The sequence below is a fragment of the Salvelinus alpinus genome, chromosome 14 (genome assembly GCF_045679555.1).
Source record: "Salvelinus alpinus chromosome 14, SLU_Salpinus.1, whole genome shotgun sequence".
NCBI classification, from domain to species: Eukaryota; Metazoa; Chordata; class Actinopteri; order Salmoniformes; family Salmonidae; genus Salvelinus; species Salvelinus alpinus.
In genome coordinates, this window is record NC_092099.1 from 8,045,315 (window position 1) to 8,068,772 (window position 23,458).

The 23,458-nt window shown below is 42.2% G+C and overlaps 2 protein-coding genes across 9 annotated transcripts in view; both read right to left on the reverse strand.

The window, feature by feature from the left end:
• Positions 1 to 1,967, reverse strand: part of LOC139538341 (G-protein coupled receptor 39-like) — a 31,199-nt gene extending 29,232 nt beyond the window's left edge. Inside the window, exon 1 of the mRNA XM_071340288.1 lies at positions 611 to 1,967. Within this exon, the coding sequence (XP_071196389.1) occupies positions 611 to 1,397 (787 nt within the window). The 5' untranslated portion in view covers positions 1,398 to 1,967. The remainder of the gene's footprint in view (positions 1 to 610) is intronic.
• A 7,324-nt stretch (positions 1,968 to 9,291) lies between these two features.
• Positions 9,292 to 23,458, reverse strand: part of LOC139538346 (solute carrier family 35 member F5-like) — a 31,752-nt gene continuing 17,585 nt past the window's right edge. For 7 of the 8 annotated variants that reach the window (XM_071340297.1, XM_071340296.1, XM_071340295.1 and 4 more), the window contains 5 exons: positions 15,261 to 15,420; positions 14,547 to 14,637; positions 13,211 to 13,368; positions 12,751 to 12,851; positions 9,292 to 11,780 (listed from right to left, as the gene is read on the reverse strand). In XM_071340297.1, the coding sequence (XP_071196398.1) occupies positions 12,770 to 12,851; positions 13,211 to 13,368; positions 14,547 to 14,637; positions 15,261 to 15,420 (491 nt within the window). In that variant the 3' untranslated portion in view covers positions 9,292 to 11,780; positions 12,751 to 12,769. Of the gene's footprint in view, positions 11,781 to 12,750; positions 12,897 to 13,210; positions 13,369 to 14,546; positions 14,638 to 15,260; positions 15,421 to 23,458 lie in introns of those variants that run through there. The other variant, XM_071340298.1, reaches the window with a different exon arrangement.

The window sequence follows — 23,458 nt, forward strand, 5'->3', positions numbered from 1 at the left end:
ATACATTTGCAAAAATGTCTAAAAATCTGTTTTTGCTTTGTCATTATGGGGTATTGTGTGTAGATTGATGAGGGGGAAAAATACTATTTAATCAATTTTAGATTAAGGCTGTAACGTCACAAAATGTGGAAAAGGTTTAGGGGTCTGAATACTTTCCGAATGCACTGTATTTCTTTCCACATGTGAAATCAATATAACATGATCAAAACAAGGAATGTTCTTTGTGTGAGTTCTCTTGAGATTATCTGTGGACGGTAATGGCACAGACCACCCCAAACAGAAGATGTGTGGGAAATCAATCATTTGAATGGTCATAACATTTCAAAATAGTTTGTTTCAACATGTGTCTTGTGGAGTCAATCAGAGGTTGCTGCCCAGAGTGGTTTTTCCACTGTTAGATAAACAAAGGTGAAGTCGAACAGACATGTCTCAACAACTCCAGTTGGAATGCAATGGTGTACACCCCCTTTGTAACACAAACATGCACACGCACACACACACATTGTGGCCACCAGCTGGCTTAACAAAATGTATCAACATCCATTCCAAATTGCAATCGGTAACATTTTAGATATTTTGGGTAGAGTGTATACTGTAAGTGTTAACATACCTAGAAAAAGTATGGTTTGCTTCTTGGCGGCTTTGACCCGGGCACTCTCGTGTTTTGGCGTGCCCTCTTCTCCGTTGACCCCTCCTCCCATGGGCCTCATGGTTTTCTGAAGGACCAGGATCATGCCCCGACACATGACCCCAACGCTGACCAGCACCACCATGTACACGATGAACGCCACAAAGATACTGGCCCTGTACACCCCCCACTGCTCCCTCAGGTTGGTGCAGAATGTCAGGTTCTGGACCGGCCCAACGTCTGGCTCTATGACGTGGCCCTCCATTCCCGTGGTGAACAGCAGCGGGATAGCCACGAACACGGACGTGACCCAGGCAAGAGCAATGAGGCCCCCCGTTCGCTCTCCTGCCAGGGCCTTAAAGCGGAATGGGTGGCAAATGGCCATGTAGCGTTCAAAGCTGAGTGTCGCCACGTTCAAGATGGTGGCATAACTGCAGGCTTCGAACAGGAAATTGTAGATCTTGCAGGAAGCGTCACCCGAGGTGGAGGTGAAGGGGAACCACGTGGCGCTGTAGAGCTCCACGGGCATGCCTATGAGGAGGACCAGAAGGTCGGAGCACGCCAGGCTCACCAGGTGGTCCGTCACGTACTTCTGCATGTAGCCATTATGCTGCAGCACCTGCATCACCTGGATGGTGACTCCATTACCCACAATGCCTGTGAGCAGGATGAGGCTGTACAGGACGGTGAGGAAGATTTTAATGGCATAGTTGGGCTCCAGCTCTTTCCAGTCTTTCTCCTTAGATATCTCAGCCTCCCCCTCATTCATAGTAAAGGATTTATCTGTTAGAGTTTCGATTTCCAAATATATACTTTTTAAAAAAGCTTTTCAGATCAGCAGGGCAGAGTCTTTGTAATGGATTCCAAGAGGAAATCCAATCCAAACAGCCAGGGAGAAATGTATTTTTTCAGAGATAAAGTAATAGATTTCAGACTCCTTCGTCTAAAACTGTGATTGAGTCCAAAAGTAGATTATCCCACGTGTGTTGCGACACAACACATTTCTCACCACGGGCCACTTGGTTGCCCAGATAAACTATATCACAGAAGAAGATTAGGATCCCATTTGCCATACCAGAAAGTTTCTTCCTCGTTTCAGGTTTTCCGAGAAACACTCCTGTGAATAAGCCCTCAAAGTGGCAGGACTTGAGTTTTGTAGGCAGCCATAGGTCGTCCGTACAGTTCTTCTTCCAGAAAGTGGATTTACATGGCTTGGACCATGCTTCAAGCTGCACTCTGACAGCAGGCACTGATCTCCTCCCTCCTACTAGTTAAACATTAAACTTCAGAGCAGGGGAGATAGATCACAGCCCTGTTTTGTTATCACTATTCAAGTTTAGTATGGCTCTACTTCAAGGTAAAGGGTGATTGTGTGTAGGCGGGACCAAGGGTTACTACACATCTCTTTCGTCATACAGAGGTGTTCCTTACCCGAACATTATCACCTCCCATTTAGGTGAATACGCCTTAGCCTATATGTAGAGTAGACTACGGGCCAGAACAACTCAACTAAGATCATGTCGTTATTCTTAGGCTTATTTACATACATTTAAACTATACTGAACAAAGATAGAAACACAACATGCAACAACTTCAAAGATATTACTGAGTTACAGTTCATATGAGTAAATCAGTCAAATTAAATGAATTCATTAGGCTCTAATCTATGGATTTCACATGACTGGGGGGAAGAAAATAGGCCTCAGGATCTCTACATGACCAAAAGTATGTTGCCACCTGCTTGTTGAACATCTCATTCCAAAATCATTGGCATTAATATTGATTTGCCCCGTCCCCCTTTTACTGCTTTAAACAGCCTCCACTCTTCTGGGAAGGCTTTCCACTAGATGTTGGAACATTGTTGCGGGGACTTGTTTTCATTCAGCCACAAGAGCATTAGTGAGGTCGGGAACTGATGTTGGGCGATTAGGCCTGGCTTGCAGTCAACGTTCCAATTCACCCCAAAGGTGTTTGATGGGGTTGAGGTCAGGGCTCTGTGCAGCCCAGTCAAGTTCTTCAACACCGATCTTGACGAACAATTTCTGTATGGACCTCGCTTTGTGCACGGTGGCATTCTCATGCGGAAACAGGAAAGGGCCTTCTCCAAACTGTTACCACAAAGCTGGAAGCACAGAATCGTCTAGAATGTCATTATATGCTGTAGCGTTAAGATTTCTATTCACTGGAACTAAGGGGTCTAGCCTGAACCATGAAAAACAGCCCCAGACCATTATTCCTCCTTCACCAAACTTTACAGTCTGCACCTGCATTGGGGCAGGTAGCGGTCTCATGGAATCCACCAAACACAGAATCGTCCGTCGGACTGCCAGATGGTGAGGCTACATGCTTCAGCACTCGGCGGTCCCGTTCTGTGAGCTTGTGTGGCCTACCACTTCGCGGCTGGGCCGTTGTTGCTCCTAGACGTTTCCACTTCACAATAACAGTACTTACAGGTGACCGAGGCAGCTCTAGCAGGGCAGAAATTTGACAAACTGACTTGTTGGAATGGTGGCATCCTATGACGGTGCCACATTGAAAGTCACTGACCTCTTCAGTAAGGCCAATGTTTGTCTAGGGAGACTGCATGGCTGTGTCCTCGATGTTATACACCTGTCAGCAACATCAGAAAACTGATCGCCCACACAACGCCATAAACATGGTCTGTGGTTGTGAGGCCGGTTGGATGTACTGCCAATTTTTCTAAAACAATGTTGGAAGCGGCTTATGGTAGAGAAATTAACATTCAATTCTCTGGCAACAGCTCTGATGGACATTCCTGCAGTTGGCATGCCAATTGCACACTCCCTCAAAACTTGAGACATCTGTGGCATTGTGTTGTGTGATAAAACTGCACATTTTAGAGTGGGCTTTTATTGTGCATATGGAACATTTATGGGATCTTTTATTTCAGCTCATGGGACCAACACTTTACATGTTGCGTTCATATTTTTGTTCAATGTAGAATTTACAAGTGACTGACACGCTTTCACGTACCCTCTTATTTTCCAGTGGTCCGCGGTTGTTCTGTGTAGTTTTGCTAATATATTTGAGAAAAGTGTATTGCAGTTAATTTGATCTATGACCTAATAAGAAAGATACAGTATCTTTGAGTAGCAGCCAGGGACACAAGTCCCACTTTTTAATAGAAGACTTTCTACTTGGTGTTGTTGGATTATCTACTGACCAGTGCTTGAAATAAATTGTTTATTTGAAAACATTGCCCTGACTGAGGTTAGAACATTCAGCTTTTTTTCTGTGTGAGTGTGGTGCTGCTTACCTGAATTCTTTGTATTATCTTGTTACCAGAACAACATTATTGACTTTACTCGACTGGTGCTTGAAATAAGTTGTGTTTCTTTGGAAACATTGGCCTGACAGACATGACAATTACATTAAGAGGAAAGGATCAACAGACAGAGGCTTTTATCTTCTATTTGTAATGCTGGCTGCCATGGTTAAAATGAACACAGGACATTGAATGCTACCTGAATTGACTCAGAAAAGTAACATAAATAGGCCTACACCATCACGGCCATGTAAAACACCCAGGTCTGTGTGTGTGTGTGTGTGCGCGCTGGTGCCATTGGATAGCCAGATTATCTAGTGTCCACAGAAACACTATTATTCTCTACCAATTCTTGTGGTGTACTGTGGTTTTAGGCATGCTCTCACTAACCCCATCTCCCCTGCCTGAGGCTCTAGGACCACAGCTGAGTTATCTTGCAAATTGAGCAGGCCATGGTGTAAAATAGGCTATTAGAAGCGCCATCTTTCTTCTTATTACGTATCGTTAATGCCATCTTTGGTGTGCTTTATCAATGCACAAGCACTTTTTTCCCCATTACTATCGATACATTTTTATTAAATGTCCAATGCAGCTTTTTTTATCTCAATATCAAATTATTTCTGCGTAACAATTAAGTACCCTACTGTCTGTTTTAAATTAAAAAGGTAAAAAATGATATAACTTCTTAGCAAAGATAAATTTCTCAAGCAACAATTTTGCTAGAACTGTCTGGCAGTGGTCTGAGTGGGGAGGGGAAAACTGAATACTAGCTGTTATTGGCAGAGAGGTCCGTAACTCTCTTTCTTATTGGTTTATTAACCAGTGGTGTCACCAGGCAGGCCAAAACTACATCCCACCAGGCAGTCTTTTCAAACAGCTCTTACAGGGCATTATCATAATTTTCACAATTTCCCAGTATTAGTCCAACCTCATAGTGTGTAAGTATATATCTATAGGCGTCACTACAGACCCTGGTTCGATTCCAGGCTGTATCATAACCTGCCGTGATTGGGAGTCCCACGATTGGGTTAAATAAATAAAATAAATATATAAAACATACATTTTTTTGGTACTGCACTGGGCCGTTAAGTCATACAAAAGTTTTACTCTGCATTAAGTTGCAAATGCATGCTGTTAATACTAAATGTGTATTTGCAAGAGGAAGCGACGCAGGTAGAGGACAAAGAGCCGGATGCCTGGTCAGATCCCGAAAAAGGCGAGTGGGAAAGCTGCCGTTACCGTCAATACTACTCACCAACGTGCAATCATTGGACAATAAACTAGACGAGGTACGATCACGAATATCCTACCAACGGGACATCAAAAACTGTAATATCCAATGTTTCACGGAATCGTGGCTGAATGACGACATGGATATTCAGCTAGCAGGATATCAAATCAAATCAAAGTGTATTTGTCACGTGCAGGTGTATTTGTCACAACAGGTGTAGTAGACCTGACAGTGAAATGCTTACTTACAGGCTCTAACCAATGGTGCGAGAAAAAAAAGGTATGTGTGTGTGTGTGTAGCATCAGCTGTTCCAGGCGACTGTGTGATCATGCTCTCCGTAGCCGACGTGAGTAAGACCTTTAAACAGGTCAACATACACAAGGCTGCGGGGCCAGACGGATTACCAGGACGTGTGCTCCGGGCATGTGCTGACCAACTGGCAGGTGTCTTCACTGACATTTTCAACATGTCCCCGATTAAGTCTGTAATACCAACATGTTTCAAGCAGACCACCATAGTCCGTGCCCAAGAACGCAAAGGCAACCTGCCTAAATGACTACAGACCTGTAGCACTCACATCTGTAGCCATGAAGTGCTTTGAAGGGCTGGTAATGGCTCACATCAACACCATTATCCCAGAAACCCTTGACCCACTCCAATTTGCATACCGCCCAAACAGATCCACAGATGATGCAATCTCTATTGCACTCCACACTGCCCTTTCCCACCTGGACAAAAGGAACACTTACGTGAAAATGCTATTCATTGACTACAGCTCAGCGTTCAACACCATAGTACCCTCAAAGCTCATCACTAGCTAAGGATCCTGGGACTAAACACCTCCCTCTGAAACTGGATCCTGGACTTCCTGACGGGCCTCCCCCAGGTAGTGAGGTTAGGCAACAACACATCTGCCACTCTGATCCTCAACACTGGGGCTCCCCAGGGGTGCGTCCTCAGTCCCCTCCTGTACTCCCTGTTCACCCACGACTGCATGGCCAGGCACGACTCCAACACCATCATTAAGTTTGCAGACGACACAACAGTGATAGGCCTGATCACCGACAACGACGAGACAGCCTAAAGGGAGGAAGTCAGAGACCTGGCCGGGTGGTGTCAGAATAACAACCTATCCCTCAACGTAACCAAGACTAAGGAGATTATTGTGGACTACAGGAAAAGGAGGACCGAGCATGCCCCCATTCTCATCGACGAGGCTGTAGTGGAGCAGGTTGAGAGCTTCAAGTTTCTTGGTGTCCACGTCAACAACAAACTAGAATGGTCCAAACACACCAAGACAGTCGTGAAGAGGGCATGACAAAGTATATTCCCCCTCAGGAAACTAAAAAGATTTGGCATGCGTCCTGAGATCCTCAAAAGGTTCTACAGCTGCAACATCGAGAGCATCCTGACTGGTTGCATCACTGCCTGGTACGGCAACTACTCGGCCTCTGACTGCAAGGCACTACAGAGGGTAGTGTGTACGGCCCAGTACATCACTGGGGCTAAGCTGCCTGCCATCCAGGACCTCTACACCAGGCAGTGTCAGAGGAAGGCCCTAAAAATTGTCAAAGACCCCAGCCACCCTAGTCATAGACTGTTCTCTCTACTACCGCATGGCAAGCGGTACCAGAGTGCCAAGTCTAGGGCAAAAAGGCTTCTCAACAGTTTTTACCCCCAAGCCATAAGACTCCTGAACAGGTAATCAAATGGGTACCCGGACTATTTGCATTGTGTAAGCATTTCACTGTAAGGTCTACCTACACCTGTTGTATTCTGCACACGTGACAAATAAACTTTGATTTGGATTTGATTTGATAGTTTTTTTGTTAACAGTAATATTAAAATGCCTAAGTTTTTGATTAATACCATATACTTTTATTTTATTTATTTAGTCAGGAGAAATCAGAGACTAGGGTCTCATTATCAAAGGTGCCCAAGCAGAGCAATACAACTATAAAATGATCACTCTAACAAAGATAAAATAAACACAAGTTACAACTTTCAACAGTTTTTATTTAACTAGGAAAGTCAGTTAAGAACAAATTCTTATTTACAATGACGGCCTAGGAACAGTGGGTTAACTGCCTTGTTCAGGGATTCGTTCTAGCAACCTTTCGGTTACTGGCCCAACGCTCTAACCACTAGGCTACCTGCCACCCCAAATTACAACCACAACAATTTCTTAATTCAGTCAAAACATCTGCACCTCTCATTCAACACATCTAATAGTAGTCTTAAATTGCCCTGGCAGCAACAAGGAATCAAGATGCAAGGAGTTCTGCAGGCTATTCCAAGATGAGTTTATTTATTTATATAAATATATATATATTTTTGTAATATTTTTTATTTATTTTAATTTTTTATTCATAGTACAAAAATCAACTTACATTGCTACATCAAACATGTCTAGCAAACCAAACACAGGTATTAACATTACTCAAACATACAAAAAATATCAATAAAAATACAAATAAAATCATTCAAAAAATAAACAATTTAAGTGCAATTATATTCACTCTGAAAAGATCTTATAATGATTTATGAAGATGATATTCTTGTTGTTATTCACTAGGGTTAATGTTTTAATAAGATAATTAAATTCAATCAGAAAAATTTGTAATTTTGGTATAGAATTTTGGAATCTTTGTTTGTGTATAAAGTATTTGGCAACAAGAATATACAAATTAACAATCATTTCAGTGGTTTTGTTATCATTGCAATAGTAACATATTATATATTTTATGTTAAAAATATAGGCAGTGTTCATAATGGTAAATAAGTACTTTGCAAGGTTTTCCCAAAATCCTGACACAAATTTACATTCAAAGAACAAGTGAGACAGATTCTCACCTTCTTTTTCACAGAAAACACAGATATTATCAATAGCCACAAATTTGGAAATCATAGAATTACATGGATATATCTTATGTAAAATTTTGAAGTGCACTTCCTTATCTTTGTTTGGTATACAGTATTTGTAAGGCCTTAACCATGCATTTTTCCAGACAATGTCAGGAATAAGCATGTTCCAGAAAAACTTTCCTCTCGGTGTAAGTTGGTTTTGTGAATGAAGGATTTGTCTTATATATTTATTACAACAAGATCTCTCAAGTAAGCCCACGCCTTCCAATCTGAGTTCTGGATAAACTTCGTGATCATTCCCAAAATGAAGATGACTTTTCATAAGTGTAGTTAGACCACTGGGAACAGCTTTGATCACAGAAATAAACTCTCTGAAAGGTATTGGAAACTCTTTCAATGTTATAAATTGTTCATATGTGAGAATATTACCCTTGTTGTCGAAAATATCAAGAACAAAGTCAATATTCCTCTCATGCCAGCTGGGGTAGAACAATTACTTATTCTATTCCAAGATGAGTTGTCTTCCTCATGAAGGGAATGATGACGCAATCATTGCGAGACAGAGGGAATATGGTCCTCAACTCGTGGCTCAGACACTTCTTTCGGGGTAAATGGGGTTAGCCCTGAGTTCGCTTGCCGCGAAGCAGGTTAGTTCTGAAGGATTTGTTGCCATATAAAAATATCTAAAAGGTAAACCACTTTCGTGTCACCAGCTATCCCGAGTTAAAGTCAGAGTTGAACAAAGTTAGCTCGCTATGACTCTTCTATCTTGCGTACAACACTCGTCCTGAGTTGAGCCTTGGGTCTTTTGTAGGCCGCCCTGTGTCCAATAACAGATACAGAACACCTCACACACAAAATTGAAAAGTGTGAACCAACACACAAACAACACAAACTGTGGCAAACAAATCCTAAGCAACCTGCCATGTAGTGAGTACATGTTGTTTGAAGCACAGTAGACCAATATAACTACAGTAATTTAGCAGGTGTCAAAGCTGCTGGAAAACCTTCCTAGTGCATATGTGAATTTCAGGATGTGATGCTCATTTGAATTTCTTAGCTTTTTCAGCTTTTGACCAGTCAACATTAATTGTGATTTTATTTAAATAGGTTTATATTTTAAGATCACAATAGTAAATGATATGGCAAAAATAAGTATCTTCATTTAGGGAGAAGGTGGGGATACCAGGACAAAAATCACTATTAAGACATCATTCTTACAAAAAACATAGCACTGCCTACATGCCTACATTGAAAAGACAATTATGGCAGAGACAAGAATGAAAATACATCTTCACATCATTTTAATAGTGCAGCATAACATTGAAAAGGGACTTACGGAACAACAAAGACTAAGGAAAGATTCACCTTCACCCATTTTTTTATTTTTAACATATTTTTTTGTGCATGATCCCAGGAATAAATAGAACATCGCTCAGAGACGCACAAAAACGATAAAACATTCAAAATGGGTGAATCTTCCCATTAAAAGAACTTGTGATGATACAGTAAACTACGATAATCACACTTTTATAAATCAGTATACATCTTTTAAAAAGAGATCCATTAATAAAGGAAGGGACATTATCAAAACAAAATCTGATTGGACAAAGGAGAATAAAGTAAAAGTACCTGAGAGAGAAAAAAAATTACTTCATACGATATACGCACATTCCGTAAGCACCATTGAATTTTTTTTGTTGCATTTTTGAAAACACACACATTTTAAAAACATGAGTTTTGAAAAAAAATTACAAACTCCATAAATGGATGATATGGGGCATATGATCATTTGTTTCATATCTACATTTTAGCTTACCAATTTTCATAGGATGTAGTTTCAGAGTTCCTGTTTTTTTTTGCAAATATAAATAGACTACAGGAACCCCATGAATTAAACAACAAAATACATCTCACAGCTGACTTCCTTTGTGCATTAATCATAGCTGATGGTGATAAACGCTATTGGCTAAGATATATATTTTTTTGTTGACAATGTGAATGTAAAAACTGTGAGTTAGACAAAGTTAAAGATGGCTCGAGGGGCTGAACTTTTTTACAGTTTACAGGGCAAGTAATTACTTCCTGCAGTTATCTCTAGTCATAAAATAAGTCCTATCCACACGAGCACTGGGCAAACACTCCATAAAGTTCTGTACACAGGTTGACAGCTGATGGAAAAATATTGATAACATGCACCTTGTCATGGTGTACATCAAGGGTTACAGAGACAAAAAAAACAAAAAATATATGCTTTTTACTCATCAAATTAAATCAGCATCAAAATAAGAGTGAGTGGGTGATTGATTTGCATTGTATGTGCTGATCAAACAAAATGTGTCTAAAGTACAATTGTTGGACATACAAACATTATCATGGCATACATTTTACCAATAAACATAATTGTTGAAAGATAATCAAATCAGATCAAGTCTCCATTCATGGCTCCTAATGCCCACCGAGGAGTGGTAGAAATGATACAACAGTTCATTATTAGGTAATGGTCTCTATTAAGACTAAGGGAACTTAATTGGATGGTAAATAGTGCTTTTGTAAAACATACTGCAAAATATATTTACTTGGTCTGTCTTAAATCCATGCCACCTTTTTTAGTGTCATAATATAGTTAAGATTTACAAAAACAAGTAGAGTAAAACATCTAAGATATTATTTGTATAGAAGGGTCATTATGTGAAATACAAACTAAAGTAACAATTTATTTGCATTTCATGGCATAGTACAGTATTTACACCTGTTTGGAGATGGCAACTGTTTTCAGTTGAAAAGGCAGCAGCATTATAACTTTTGTATTGTAGCTTAGTTTAGTTGAGGGGTTAGTCTTAGTTCACATTAAAACGCATACAAACGTCTTCATCACAGATTTCCTTCATGATCCAGCATTGCCTGGCTGCCAGGGGCCAGAGATGGAGGGATGTAGAGTACGGGGGAGAAATCAAAGGCTGTAGTCAACAGCTGTGCTCAGCTCTCTTCTAATCTCAAACTTCAGATACTGCTTGTTCACAGTGATTCTGAGCAGGCACTGCACAAATGGGCCTGTATTAAAAAAAGTGTCCTTAAGTACCAGTGCTGATATAGTGCAGGTCCTCTGTGTCCATATAATCATAGTCATTATGATCTAAAAGGCTAAACAAATCCTATATCAATACTCCTACTCTGAGACCATTGATGAATATGGACAGATCTGTAAATCAGATTCGTAAATCACCTAAACAGCCTGATAATGAAGTGCATGACCAACTTTTTTCCCACCCATACTATTTCTAGATTAACAGGTCTGAATTGTGCATGCTCCAAACCCACACCTGTGAACAAGCAGTGAGGCGATAGAAAACCAACAAGAGGATACATCTACATTAGCCAATCAGAGCACTTTTCTCCTCGCAACAAAGACAATACCCTTGCTTTTCTCCTTATGGCTTGACTGAAGCCTCTGTCCCATTATTTAAACGTGTACCATTTCAAGTGGTATGAACCATTGATAAAAGGCTGGCACTTTCAGTACCATAAAGTTTTTCTTTTTACACAACGAAATCCGATGTAACAAAACACACACGATCTCAGTCGACGACGAGTCGCGTCAACGTTGTACAAAGGAAAAAAAGAGTTCATCTTGTAGAGATGGATCGGTCATCTCCACACTGCAGAGAATATATAGGTTGAACGAGAGGCACTGGGGGTAAGGTCTCTGTTTGGTCGTTTTGAGATTGTCACTTCACCTTCCGCACGCTGTTCTGCGCCGTACTCACCATCTGGTGAGAGAAAGACACACATTTGAGGAGTATACCTAGTTTTCTCTATTGGAGACCAATATAAACAGACTCACCAATGCACCGCACATTTTTCTGTAATGAACTTTACTCTGTTATACAATGGGCGAGATGAGAGACATCCATTTCGTGTGCATGTTGTTCACTCAAATGATCACATTTTTCATCTTGCCGGTGGTTGGGCTGTTTGATGCACCAAGGAGGGTACAAATGGATGTACTCCTACATTTTGATCAAGTCATAATTTTTGCTATGAAACCACTGACAGCCTTCAGCTGGTTTGTTTGATAAAAACCTAGCTACATCATCATCAGCATAAATCCAGCAGAATACTAGGAGGGTACTTATCAGACAAATCCTGGATAGCCTGGAACCCTCAGAATAGGATAGGAATAAGTACTCAATATCCTTGGGTAGCTCTAATACAGCATTCACCAACGGCACATCTATGAGACACCATGTCTTCATTTACAATGTATCGAAAACCAATAACAGGGAAAACAAATTATATTATTTTTTTCATGGTAAAATCCAGATTCCTTGGAGTGGCTGGGCGATGGTCTAATCTAAAATATTTACATTATGAACATCCTCTACGTCATGTCCTACCTCTCTCACTCGACACTATGTATAAACATTTAATAAAGTAGGCCTAGATAAATGCATAACAGATGCTCAAAGACAAACAAGTTGTGATTATAAGAAGCGAGTTAATCCAGTGTTTTCCTGATGATGTGGCAAATAGCATTGGACAAAAATAGATCCATGTTTGTGTCTCTTATGCAGCTATTCATCAATACTGTACATTGGCCATTCTCTGTATACTACTTGATTGGAAAAACTAGTTTGTAACTAAAAGTTCAACAACAAAAAAAACATTCATTATTATTTCACAGGTAACCTCAGATTGTAACAGGACGTAAAAGAAACAGGAAGTTGGATGTCTCCTTACCTTGTGATTGGCTGGTGCATCACGAGCAGAAGCTTTCATCGTCATGGGAGACCGTGTGTAAGGGAATAAGGCTTTCACACTGTTCGCAGTCTTCTGGCAATCTGACGGAAGAGGACTATCATGATCAACATGATCATAATCACTACCTGAATGGGAACAACTAGCATTCAGTTTAAAATTGAGGGCCATCACAATAATGCAAATAAATGAACGTCATAAAGGCAAACAAATTGAAATACAACGAACTCCACAAGCCTAAAAGTAACCAACGCTATCCATTGTCCTTGATTCAACGTCAGGGAAAAGACTTTATAACACAGATTTGGATAATATAAGAGTGATTCTGTGTGTGTGCGTACATGCATGTGTGTGTTTACAATTATTGTGAAAGTAAAACCTTGCAAAGCATCGGCCAAGTTAACAGCACAATACAAAGAGTAGCAAGTGGTTTCCCCAGCACCTTTGAATCCGGTGTTTCGAGCGGCATATGAAGGCAAACACTCTTCGTAGCGCCACCATGACGGGGTCCCAGTTGTTGTAGTGGCATAACAGAGTGGCGATGAAGAAGGAGAGGAAGACGGGAACTGCTCCAGCGAAAAACAGCCAGGAGAAACGCACCTGGGGACAGAAACATAGCAGTGCCGAATGTGATAGCTGCTTAAATAGCACATGTATAGATGGAAGGCCCAGCTGCCTAACACTGGGTCAGAAACATTATCCAATACTTGCAATGAACTTACGCTTTTAAGAATAGCTACAGGTATAACACTCCCAACCATCTCAGGACTGATTCATAGAAGAGTGGTGCATTGTCTTGACATCTCGACTTTTTAAACTATTGCCACACAAAAATATGCTAATTTGAAACTTAGCATATACAGACAAAGCTCTCTCATCACATCGCTAGATGATACCCTGTCACAAAACAGAATTACGCTAAGTGGCATGTGACATAGCATCCATCACAACCCAGTCCCACTATTAGACCAATGAACCATTTTTACACAACACCTTTGGTAGACCAGTCATGCTAAAGATTATTATGCTCCAGTATTTATGCTGCAGTAGTTTATGTGTCGGGGGGCTAGGGTCAGTTTGTTATATCTGGAGTACTTCTCCTGTCTTATCCGGTGTCCTGTGTGAATTTAAGTATGCTCTCTCTAATTCTCTCATTCTCTCTCTCTCGGAGGACCTGAGCCCTAGGACCATGCCTCAGGACGACCTGGCATGATGACTCCTTGCTGCCCCCAGTCCACCTGGCCGTGTTGCTGCTCCAGTTTCAACTGTTCTGCCTGCGGCTATGGAACCCTGACCTGTTCACCGGACGTGCTACCTGTCCCAGACCTGCTGTTTTCAACTCTCTAGAGACCGCAGGAGCGGTAGAGATACTCTTAATGATCGGCTATGAAAAGCCAACTGACATTTACTCCTGAGGTGCTGGCTTGCTGCACCCTCGACAACTACTGTGATTATTATTATTTGACCATGCTGGTCATTTATGAACATTTGAACATCTTGGCCATGTTCTGTTATAATCTCCACCCGGCACAGCCAGAAGAGGACTGGCCACCCCTCATAGCCTGGTTCCTCTCAAGGTTTCTTCCTAGGTTTTGGCCTTTCTAGGGAGTTTTTCCTAGCCACCGTGCTTCTACACCTGCATTGCTTGCTGTTAGGGGTTTTAGGCTGGGTTTCTGTACAGCACTTTGAGATATCAGCTGATGTACGAAGGGCTATATAAATAAATTTGATTTGTGACGGCAACATGTGCATCCGGCAATAATAGTGCCCCCTCTTACCTTCTGCATGCATATGTCTGCTATGATGGAGAGTGGGATAGTGAGGCTGAGGGCCAGTGTGCCTATTAGGGAGGAGGTGAGAAAGCAGCCCCTATGGAAAGAAGTAACACACAACATTATAAAGAACACAAGCAATTCAATCAAATGCAAAATGCTAGCCTTAAGCAAATCAAATGTTTATCACTCGGGCACAACTCTGCATAACATCCTATAGCAGGGGTCTTCAACCTTTTCTTGACCAGGGACCCCTTCCCAGGCATATTGAACCACATACATTAGCAAAAATAAAACATTTCACGTCTTGTCTTATCAGGTGAAATGAACGGATTTGGTAGATAATTTTGACCTCCAGTCCCCACATTATAATCGAAAGAAGTGTAAACGCTAACAGCCTATTTGCTCGGCTCCAATTGGGGGCCCCAAGGGCTCTCTTGTGGGCCGCAGACCCCCGGTTGAATACCCCTGACCTATAGACATAAGGCCGAATCTTAACTCGAGATCTGTCCGGGTAACTCGAATTTTCATGAATATCTCCCATTGAAATCAATGCATGATTTACATGCAAGTCCAATTTACGCACACAAATATCAAGTTTGGATTAAAGAAACAGGTTTTTGAACAGTGTGTGTTTCCACACAGTGTGAATAGCAGAGCGGACAAGGTGTAGTACACATAATATGTGGCCGTTCAACCCATCCATCAACCGACACGCACCAGAGCCAGAGGAACTCGGAGAGCACGGTACCGATGAGGCCGTTGATGAGGATGTAGATCCACACTAGCTTGCTGGGCAGCTCAAAGGCCTCAAAGCCTGTGTAGTGAAGCACAAGGAACCCTGGCCACAGGAGGAGCAGGTTGAACAAACCCACAAACCCTAAGAGACACAGATAACAGAAAATAACAACTACATTACTACTTATATGTTATTGACATTTAGCACTATTCGCAGGTAAAAATGTTACAAGTTACATATTACTAACATTCAATAATATAATTAGGGCTGTCAAAGGATTTTTTTGAAAGTATCTAGTTAATCACATGCTTTTCTGTGCGATTAACTCCATCACTCTTTTTTTTTTTTTATTGTTCGAATTTGACCCGAAATTAAAGATGTTTCAAAAAAAAATTTTAAACATCACATTGAGTTGTAGGTACACCGCATTCGGAAAGTATTCAGACACCTTGACTTTTTCCATACTTTGTTTGACTATTTAAAAAATGTATATATATTTAACCTTTATTTAACCTTTATTTAACCAGGTAGGCAAGTTGGGAACAATTTCTCATTTACAACTGCGACCTGGCCAAGATAAAGCAAAGCAGTTCGACACATACAACAACACAGAGTTACACATGGAGTAAAACAAACATACAGTCAATAATACAGTAGAAAAATAAGTCTATATACAATGTGAGCAAATGAGGTGAGATAAGGGAGGTAAAGCCAATAAATAGGCCATGGTGGCGAAGTAAATACAATATAGCAATTAAAACACTGGAATGGTAGATTTGACAGTAGACGAGTGTGCAAAGTAGAAATAGAAATACTGGGGTGCAAAGGAGCAAAATAAATAAATAAATACAGTAGGGGAAGAGGTAGTTGTTTGGGCTATTTATAGATGGGCTATGTACAGGTGCAGTGATATGTGAGTTGCTCTGACAGCTTGTGCTTAAAGCTAGTGAGGGAGATAAGTGTTTCCAGTTTCAGAGATGTTTGTAGTTCGTTCCAGTCATTGGCAGCAGAGAACTGGAAGGAGAGGCGGCCGAAGGACGAATTGGCTTTGGGGGTGACAAGTGAGATATACCTGCTGGAACGCGTGCTACGGGTGGGTGCAGCTAAGGTGACCAGCGATAAGGCGGGACTTTACCTAGCAGGGTCTAGTAGATGACCTGGAACCAGTGGGTTTGGCGATGAAGCGAGGGCCAGCCAACGAGAGCGTACAGGTCGCAGTGGTGGGTAGTATATGGGGCTTTGGTGACAAAACGGATGGCACTGTGATTGGATGCATCCAATTTGTTGAGTAGGGTGTTGGAGGCTACTTTGTAAATGACATCGCCAAAGTCGAGGATCGGTAAGATGGTCAGTTTTACGAGGGTATGTTTGGCAGCATGAGTGAAGGATGCTTTGTTGGGAAATAGGAAGCCAATTCTAGATTTAACTTTGGATTGGATATGTTTTATGTGAGTCTGGAAGGAGAGTTTACAGTCTAACCAGACACCTAGGTATTTGTAGTTGTCCACATATTCTAAGTCAGAACCGTCTAGAGTAGTGATGCTGGACGGGCGGGCAGTTGCAGGCAGCGATCGGTTGAAGAGCATGCATTTAGTTTTACTTGTATTTAACAGCAGTTGGAGGCCACGGATGGAGAGTTGTATGGCATTGAAGCTCGTTTGGAGGGTTGTTAACACAGTGTCCAAAAAAGGGCCAGAAGTATACAGAATGGTGTCGTCTGCGTAGAGGTGGATCAGAGACTCACCAGCAGCAAGAGCGACATCATTGATATATACAGAGAAGAGAGTCGGCCCAAGATTTTAACCCTGTGGCATCCCCATAGAGATTGCCAGAGGCCCGGACAACAGGCCCTCAGATTTGACACACTGAACTCTGTCGGAGAAGTAGTTGGTGAACCAGGCGAGGCAATCATTAGAGAAACCAAGGCTGTTGAGTCTGCCGATGAGGATGTGGTGATTGACAGAGTCGAAAGCCATGGCCAGGTCAATGAATACGGCTGCACAGTATTGTTTCTTATCGATGGCGGTTAAGATATCGTTAAGAACTTTGAACGTGGCTGACGTGCACCCATGACCAGCTCTGAAACCAGATTGCATAGCGTAGAAGGTACGTTGGGATTCGAAATGGTCGGTGATCTGTTTGTTAACTTGGCTTTCGAAGACCTTAGAAAGGCAGGGTAGGATAGATATAGGTCTGTAGCAGTTTGGGTCAAGAGTGTCTCCCCCTTTGAAGAGGGGGATGACCGCAGCTGCTTTTCCAATCTTTGGGAATCTCAGACGACACGAAAGAGAGGTTGAACAGGCTAGTAATAGGGGTTGCAACAATTTCATCAGATAATTTTAGAAAGAAAGGGTCCAGATTGTCTAGCCCGGCTGATTTGTGGGGGGTCCAGATTTTGCAGCGCTTTCAGAACATCAGCTGACTGGATTTGGGAGAAGGAGAAATGGAGAAGGCTTGGGCGAGTTGCTGTGGGGGGTGCAATGCTGTTGACCGGGGTAGGGGTGGAAAGCACGGCCAGCCGTAGAAAAGTGCTTATTGAAATTCTCAATTATAGTGGATTTATCGGTGGTGACAGAGTTTCCTATCCTCAGTGCAGTGGGCAGCTGGGAGGAGGTGCTCTTATTCTCCATGGACTTTACAACGTCCCAGAACTTTTTTGAGTTTGTTGCAGGAAGCAAATTTCTGCTTAAAAGCTAGCCTTGGCTTTTCTAACTGCCTGTGTATATTGGTTTCTAACTTCCCTAAAAAGTTGCATTTCACGGGGGTTGTTTGATGCTAATGCAGAACGCCACAGGATGTTTTTGTGTTGGTTAAGGGCAGTCAGGTCTGGAGAGAACCAAGGGCTATATCTGTTCCTGGTTCTAAATTTCTTGAATGGGGCATGCTTATTTAAGATGGTGAGGAAGGCATTTAAAAAAAAATAAAAAAATCAGGCATCCTCTACTGACGGGATGAGGTCGATATCCTTCCAGGATACCCTGGCCAGCTCGATTAGAAAGGCCTGCTCGCTGAAGTGTTTCAGGGAGCGTTTGATAGTGATGAGTGGAGGTCGTTTGACCGCTGACCCATTACGGATGCAGGCAATGAGGCAGTGATCGCTGAGATCTTGGTTGAAAACAGCAGAGGTGTATTTAGAGGGCAAGTTGGTTAGGATGATATCTATGGGGTTGTACCTGGTAGGTTCATTGATAATTTGTGTGAGATTGAGGGCATCAAGCTTAGATTGTAGGATGGCCGGGGTGTTAAGCATGTCACAGTTTAGGTCACCTAGCAGCACGAGCTCTATAACCTATATAAGAATAACCTATCTTCAACACAATACCCCACAATGACAAAGCGAAAACAAGTTTTTTGAAATTTTTCGCAAATTTATAAAAAATTTAAAAAACATACCTTATTTAAATAAGTAAATTAGACCCTTTGCCATTAGACTCAAAATTGAGCTCAGGTGCATCCTGTTTCCATTGATCATCCTTGATGTTTCTACAACTTGATTGGAGTCCACCTGTGGTAAATTCAATTGATTGGATACGATTTGGAAAGGCACACAACTGTCTATAAAAGGTGCCACAGTTGACAGTGCCTGTCACAGCAAAAACCAAGCCATGAGGTTGAAGGAATTGTCCATAGAACAAGACAGGATAGTGTCAAAGCACAGAACTGGGGAAGGGTACCAAAAATGCTGCAGCATTGAAGGACAGAGCTCCAGAGTTCCTCTGCTGAGATGGGATAACCTTCCAGAAGGACAGACAACCAACTTTGCAGCACTCCACCAATCAGGCCTTTATGGTAGAGTGGCCAGACGGTAGCCACTCCTCAGTAAAAGGCACGACAGGCCACTTGAAGTTTGACAAAACACACCTAAAGGACTCTCAGACCATGAGAAACATGATTTTCTGGTCTGATGAAACCAAGATTAACCTCTTTGGCCTGAATGCCAAGCGTCACGTCTGGAGGAAACCTGGCACCATCCCCACAGTGAAGCATGAGTGCTTGCTATCAAGGACTGTGGGCTCTCCTTCTCCGATGTGAGTAAGACATTTAGGCGTGTTAACCCTCGCAAGGCTGCCGGCCCAGACGGCAGCCCTAGTCGCGTCCTCAGAGCATGATCAGACCAGCTGGTTGGAGTGTTTACGGACATACTTGATCGCTCCCTATCCCAGTCTGATGTCCCCACATGCTTCCAGATGGCCACCATTGGTCCTGTACCCACGAAAGCCCAAAGGTAATTTGAAATAATTTCTATCGCCCCGTAGCACTCACTTCTGTCATCATGAAGTGCTCTGAAAGACGAGTCAAGGATCATATCACCGCTATCTTACCTGACACCGTAGAACCACTTCAATTTGCTTACCATCCCAATAGATCCACAGACGATGCAAAAAGCCAATCACACTGCACAATCCCATCTGGACAAGAGGAATACCTATGTAAGAATGCTGTTCATTGACCATAGGTCAGCATTCAAATCCATACTACTGTCGTGACTTTACTTTTATTAATCTGATGACTGTTATTTATTTAATCCACTAACTATGTTTAATTTAAATGAATCATGTAACAACTAACTCATTAGGAATTTGGGGCACCACAGAAGAGGTTGTTTAAAGAGTTACCATCTCCCGAATTAAACCTTTCCTATTACAATCGATAAACAGTCATCTTATTAATCATTACCTCTTATCATAATTCTGAACAGTCGTAACCTCATGCATCTGCAAAAAACCCAGCCTTACTCATGAATCAGTAGTACACAAATTGGTTGAATTATTTAATTACTAGCTAACTAAATAATAACACTGAATAAACATACACCCTTTACATGAGACAAAGGTCCCTAGTGGACTGACAACATATGACGGCTTGATACAAAAAGATGAAGGGGAGCGGGGGAGAAAAAGGCACACTTATCGTGGATAAATTCTAGAACCATTCTCACTTTAATAATATACTTTGCAAACGAACCGCCGCCCGTTTGGAATAAGAAATCATGAATGTATTTGAATTTACTTGCGAGAGCCTTTGTTAGATCGGAACAAGCCCTCTTTATGAAGATTGTTGGCATTTCAGCGGCAAGCTGTATGGCACTGATTGTCAGAAAGGGTTCTCCCCTTTCCCGTCTTCTACGGTTCTTCACTCTGGAAGATAGCCAGCCATGTCGACGGTTCCCATTGATGATGAGCATAGTAGGATAGTTTCACTTAGATTCGCTTTTCTCGATATCTGACTTAGGACAGCTAATCAGCTGTACCAGCGATTGTCTGAGTTGAGCTTCTCACCTCATGGTGATAGTCAGGATTTAAACCACTTTAGACGTGGGCTGCAGCTCCCAGTCTTTCCTGGTCTAAAGGAAGGTGAGTTTATTTCTTCACCTCGTGTTGAGATTCAAAGTTCCAACCATTTCAAACACGTAGCTCTCGCCTCACGTTTCCTGGTTTAACATTAATTTCGTTACCAAGGCTTTTACGCACTCTGGACGAGGGGGACAGCTCCGTCCATCTGACACACTCTCCGACCTCACTCGGGGCGTGGCTACTTACTTACAGTTGAAGTCGGAAGTTTACATACACTTAGGTTGGAGTCATTAAAACTCGTTTTTCAACGACTCCACAAATTTCTTGTTAACAAACTATAGTTTTGGCAAGTCGGTTAGGACATGTACAAGTCTGGTTCATCCTTGGGAGCAATTTCCAAACGCCTGAAGGTACCACATTCATCTGTACAAACAATAGTACACAAGTATAAACATCATGAGACCACGCAGCCGTCATACCGCTCAGGAAGGAGACGCGTCCTGTCTTCTAGAGATGAACGTACTTTGGTGCAAAAGTGCAAATCAATCCCAGAACAACAGCAAAAGGACCTTGTGAAGATGCTGGAGGAAACAGGTACAAAAGTATCTATATCCACAGTAAAACGAGTCCTATATCGACATAACCTGAAAGGCCGCTCAGCAAGGAAGAAGCCACTGCTCAAAAACCGCCATAAAAAAGCCAGACTACGGTTTGCCACTGCACATGGGGACAAAGATCGTACTTTTTCGAGAAATGTCCTCTGGTCTGATGAAACAAAAATAGAACTGTTTGGCCATAATGACCATCATTATGTTTGTAGGAAAAAGGGAGAAGCTTGCAAGCCGAAGAGCACCATCCCAATCGTGAAGCACGGGGGTGGCAGCATCATATGTTGTGGGGGTGCTTTGCTGCAGGAGGGACTGGTGCACTTCACAAACTAGATGGCATCATGAGGAGGTAAAATTATGTGGATATATTGAAGCTACCTCTCAAGACATCAGTCAGGAAGTTAAAGCTTGGTGGAAAATGGGTCTTCCAAATGGACAATGACCTCAAGAATACTTCCAAAGTTGTGGCAAACTGGCTTAAGGACAACAAAGTCAAGGTATTGGAGTGGCCATCGCAAAGCCCTGACCTCAATCCTATAGAACATTTGTGGGCCAAACTGAAAATGCGTGTGTGAGCAAGGAGGCCTATAAACCTGACTCGGTTACACGAGCTCTGTCAGGAGGAATGGGCCAAAATTCGCCCAACTTATTGTGGGAAGCTTGTGGAAGGCTACCCAAAACGTTTGATCCAAGTTAAACAATTTAAAGGCAATGCTACCAAATACTAATTGAGTGTATGTAAACTTCTGACCCACTGGGAATGTGATAATACAATCTGAAATAAATCATTCTCTCTACTATTATTATTCTGACATTTCACATTCTTAAAATAAAGTGGTGATCCTAACTGACCTAAGACAGGGAATTTTTACTAGGAATAAATGTCAGGAATTGTGAAAAACTGAGTTTAAATGTATTTGGCTAAGGTGTATGTAAACTTCCGACTTCAACTGAATGTACAGTTTATAAGAGATATATTCTCTCATACCTCCTAAAATCACATTCCTATCTTAACAAAATACTTTAATTTTTCATATTATATGCACAACGTTTTGGTTGGAAACTTCACAGATAAAGGGGATATACTTTCCAAGTTACAGTATTTCATTGATACAGTTTTTAATGACATCACAAAATAAAAAGCAATATTGTATTAATTTTCCATTTCCACTGACCATTCCGCACAATGTTATAAATATTGTTCCAGTATTCACATTTGACCGTGTTAGAGTTTAAGAGGGAAAACTGTCTGTGAAACAAAGATATTCCTTTGGTTGATACTAAAGGTGGAGAAAGAGCCCACCTCCTCCTGTGATTTACAACAGAGTGTGAACTGTCAAACCGGCCCAGTTCCCTCTTCCTCTTTTCTGTGGGTGAGAGAAGGTCTGGTTATTGTCAATCATTGCCAAGCTGATCTGACCCATTGTGATCCTCACAGGACAGTCATGACAGTACACTCCAAGCTCATCATTAAGCTCGAGGCCTGGGTCTGAACCCCGCCCTGTGCAACTGGGTCCTGGACTTCCTGACGGGCCGCCCCCCAGGTGGTGAAGGTAGGAAACAACACCTCCACTTCGCTGATCCTCAACACTGGTGCCGCACAAGGTGCGTCCTCAGCCCCCTCCTGTACACCCTGTTCACCCATGGCTGAGTGCACACCTCCAACTCAATCATCAAGTTCGCAGACAACACAACAGTGGTAGGCCTGATTACCAACAATGATGAGACAGCCTACAGGGAGGCGGTGAGGGTCCTGGGTGTTTGGTGCCAGGAAAATAACCTCACTCAACTTAAACAAAGCAAAGGAGCTGTTCGTGGACTTCAGGAAACCCCCCTATCAAAATCGACGGGACAGCAGTGGAGAAGGTGGAAGTTCCTCGGCGCATTAAGTACCGCAGTGCATCTCCTCCTCATGAACTATACCAGATTTGCCAGTTCTTGCTGTGAGATGTTACCCCACTCTTCCACCAAGGCACCTGCAAGTTCCCGGACATTTCTGGGGGGGGAATGGCCCTAGCCCTCACCCTTGATCCAACAGGTCCCAGACGTGCTCAATGGGATAGAGATCCGGGCTCTTCGCTGGCCATGGCAGAACACTGACATTCATGTCTTGCAGGAAATCACGCACAGAACGAGCAGTTTGGCTGGTGGCATTGTCATGCTCAAGGGTCATGTCAGGATGAGCCTGAAGGAAGGGTACCACATGAGGGAGGAGGATGTCTTCCCTGTAACGCACAGCGTTGAGATTGCCTGCAATGACAAGCTCAGTCCGATGAT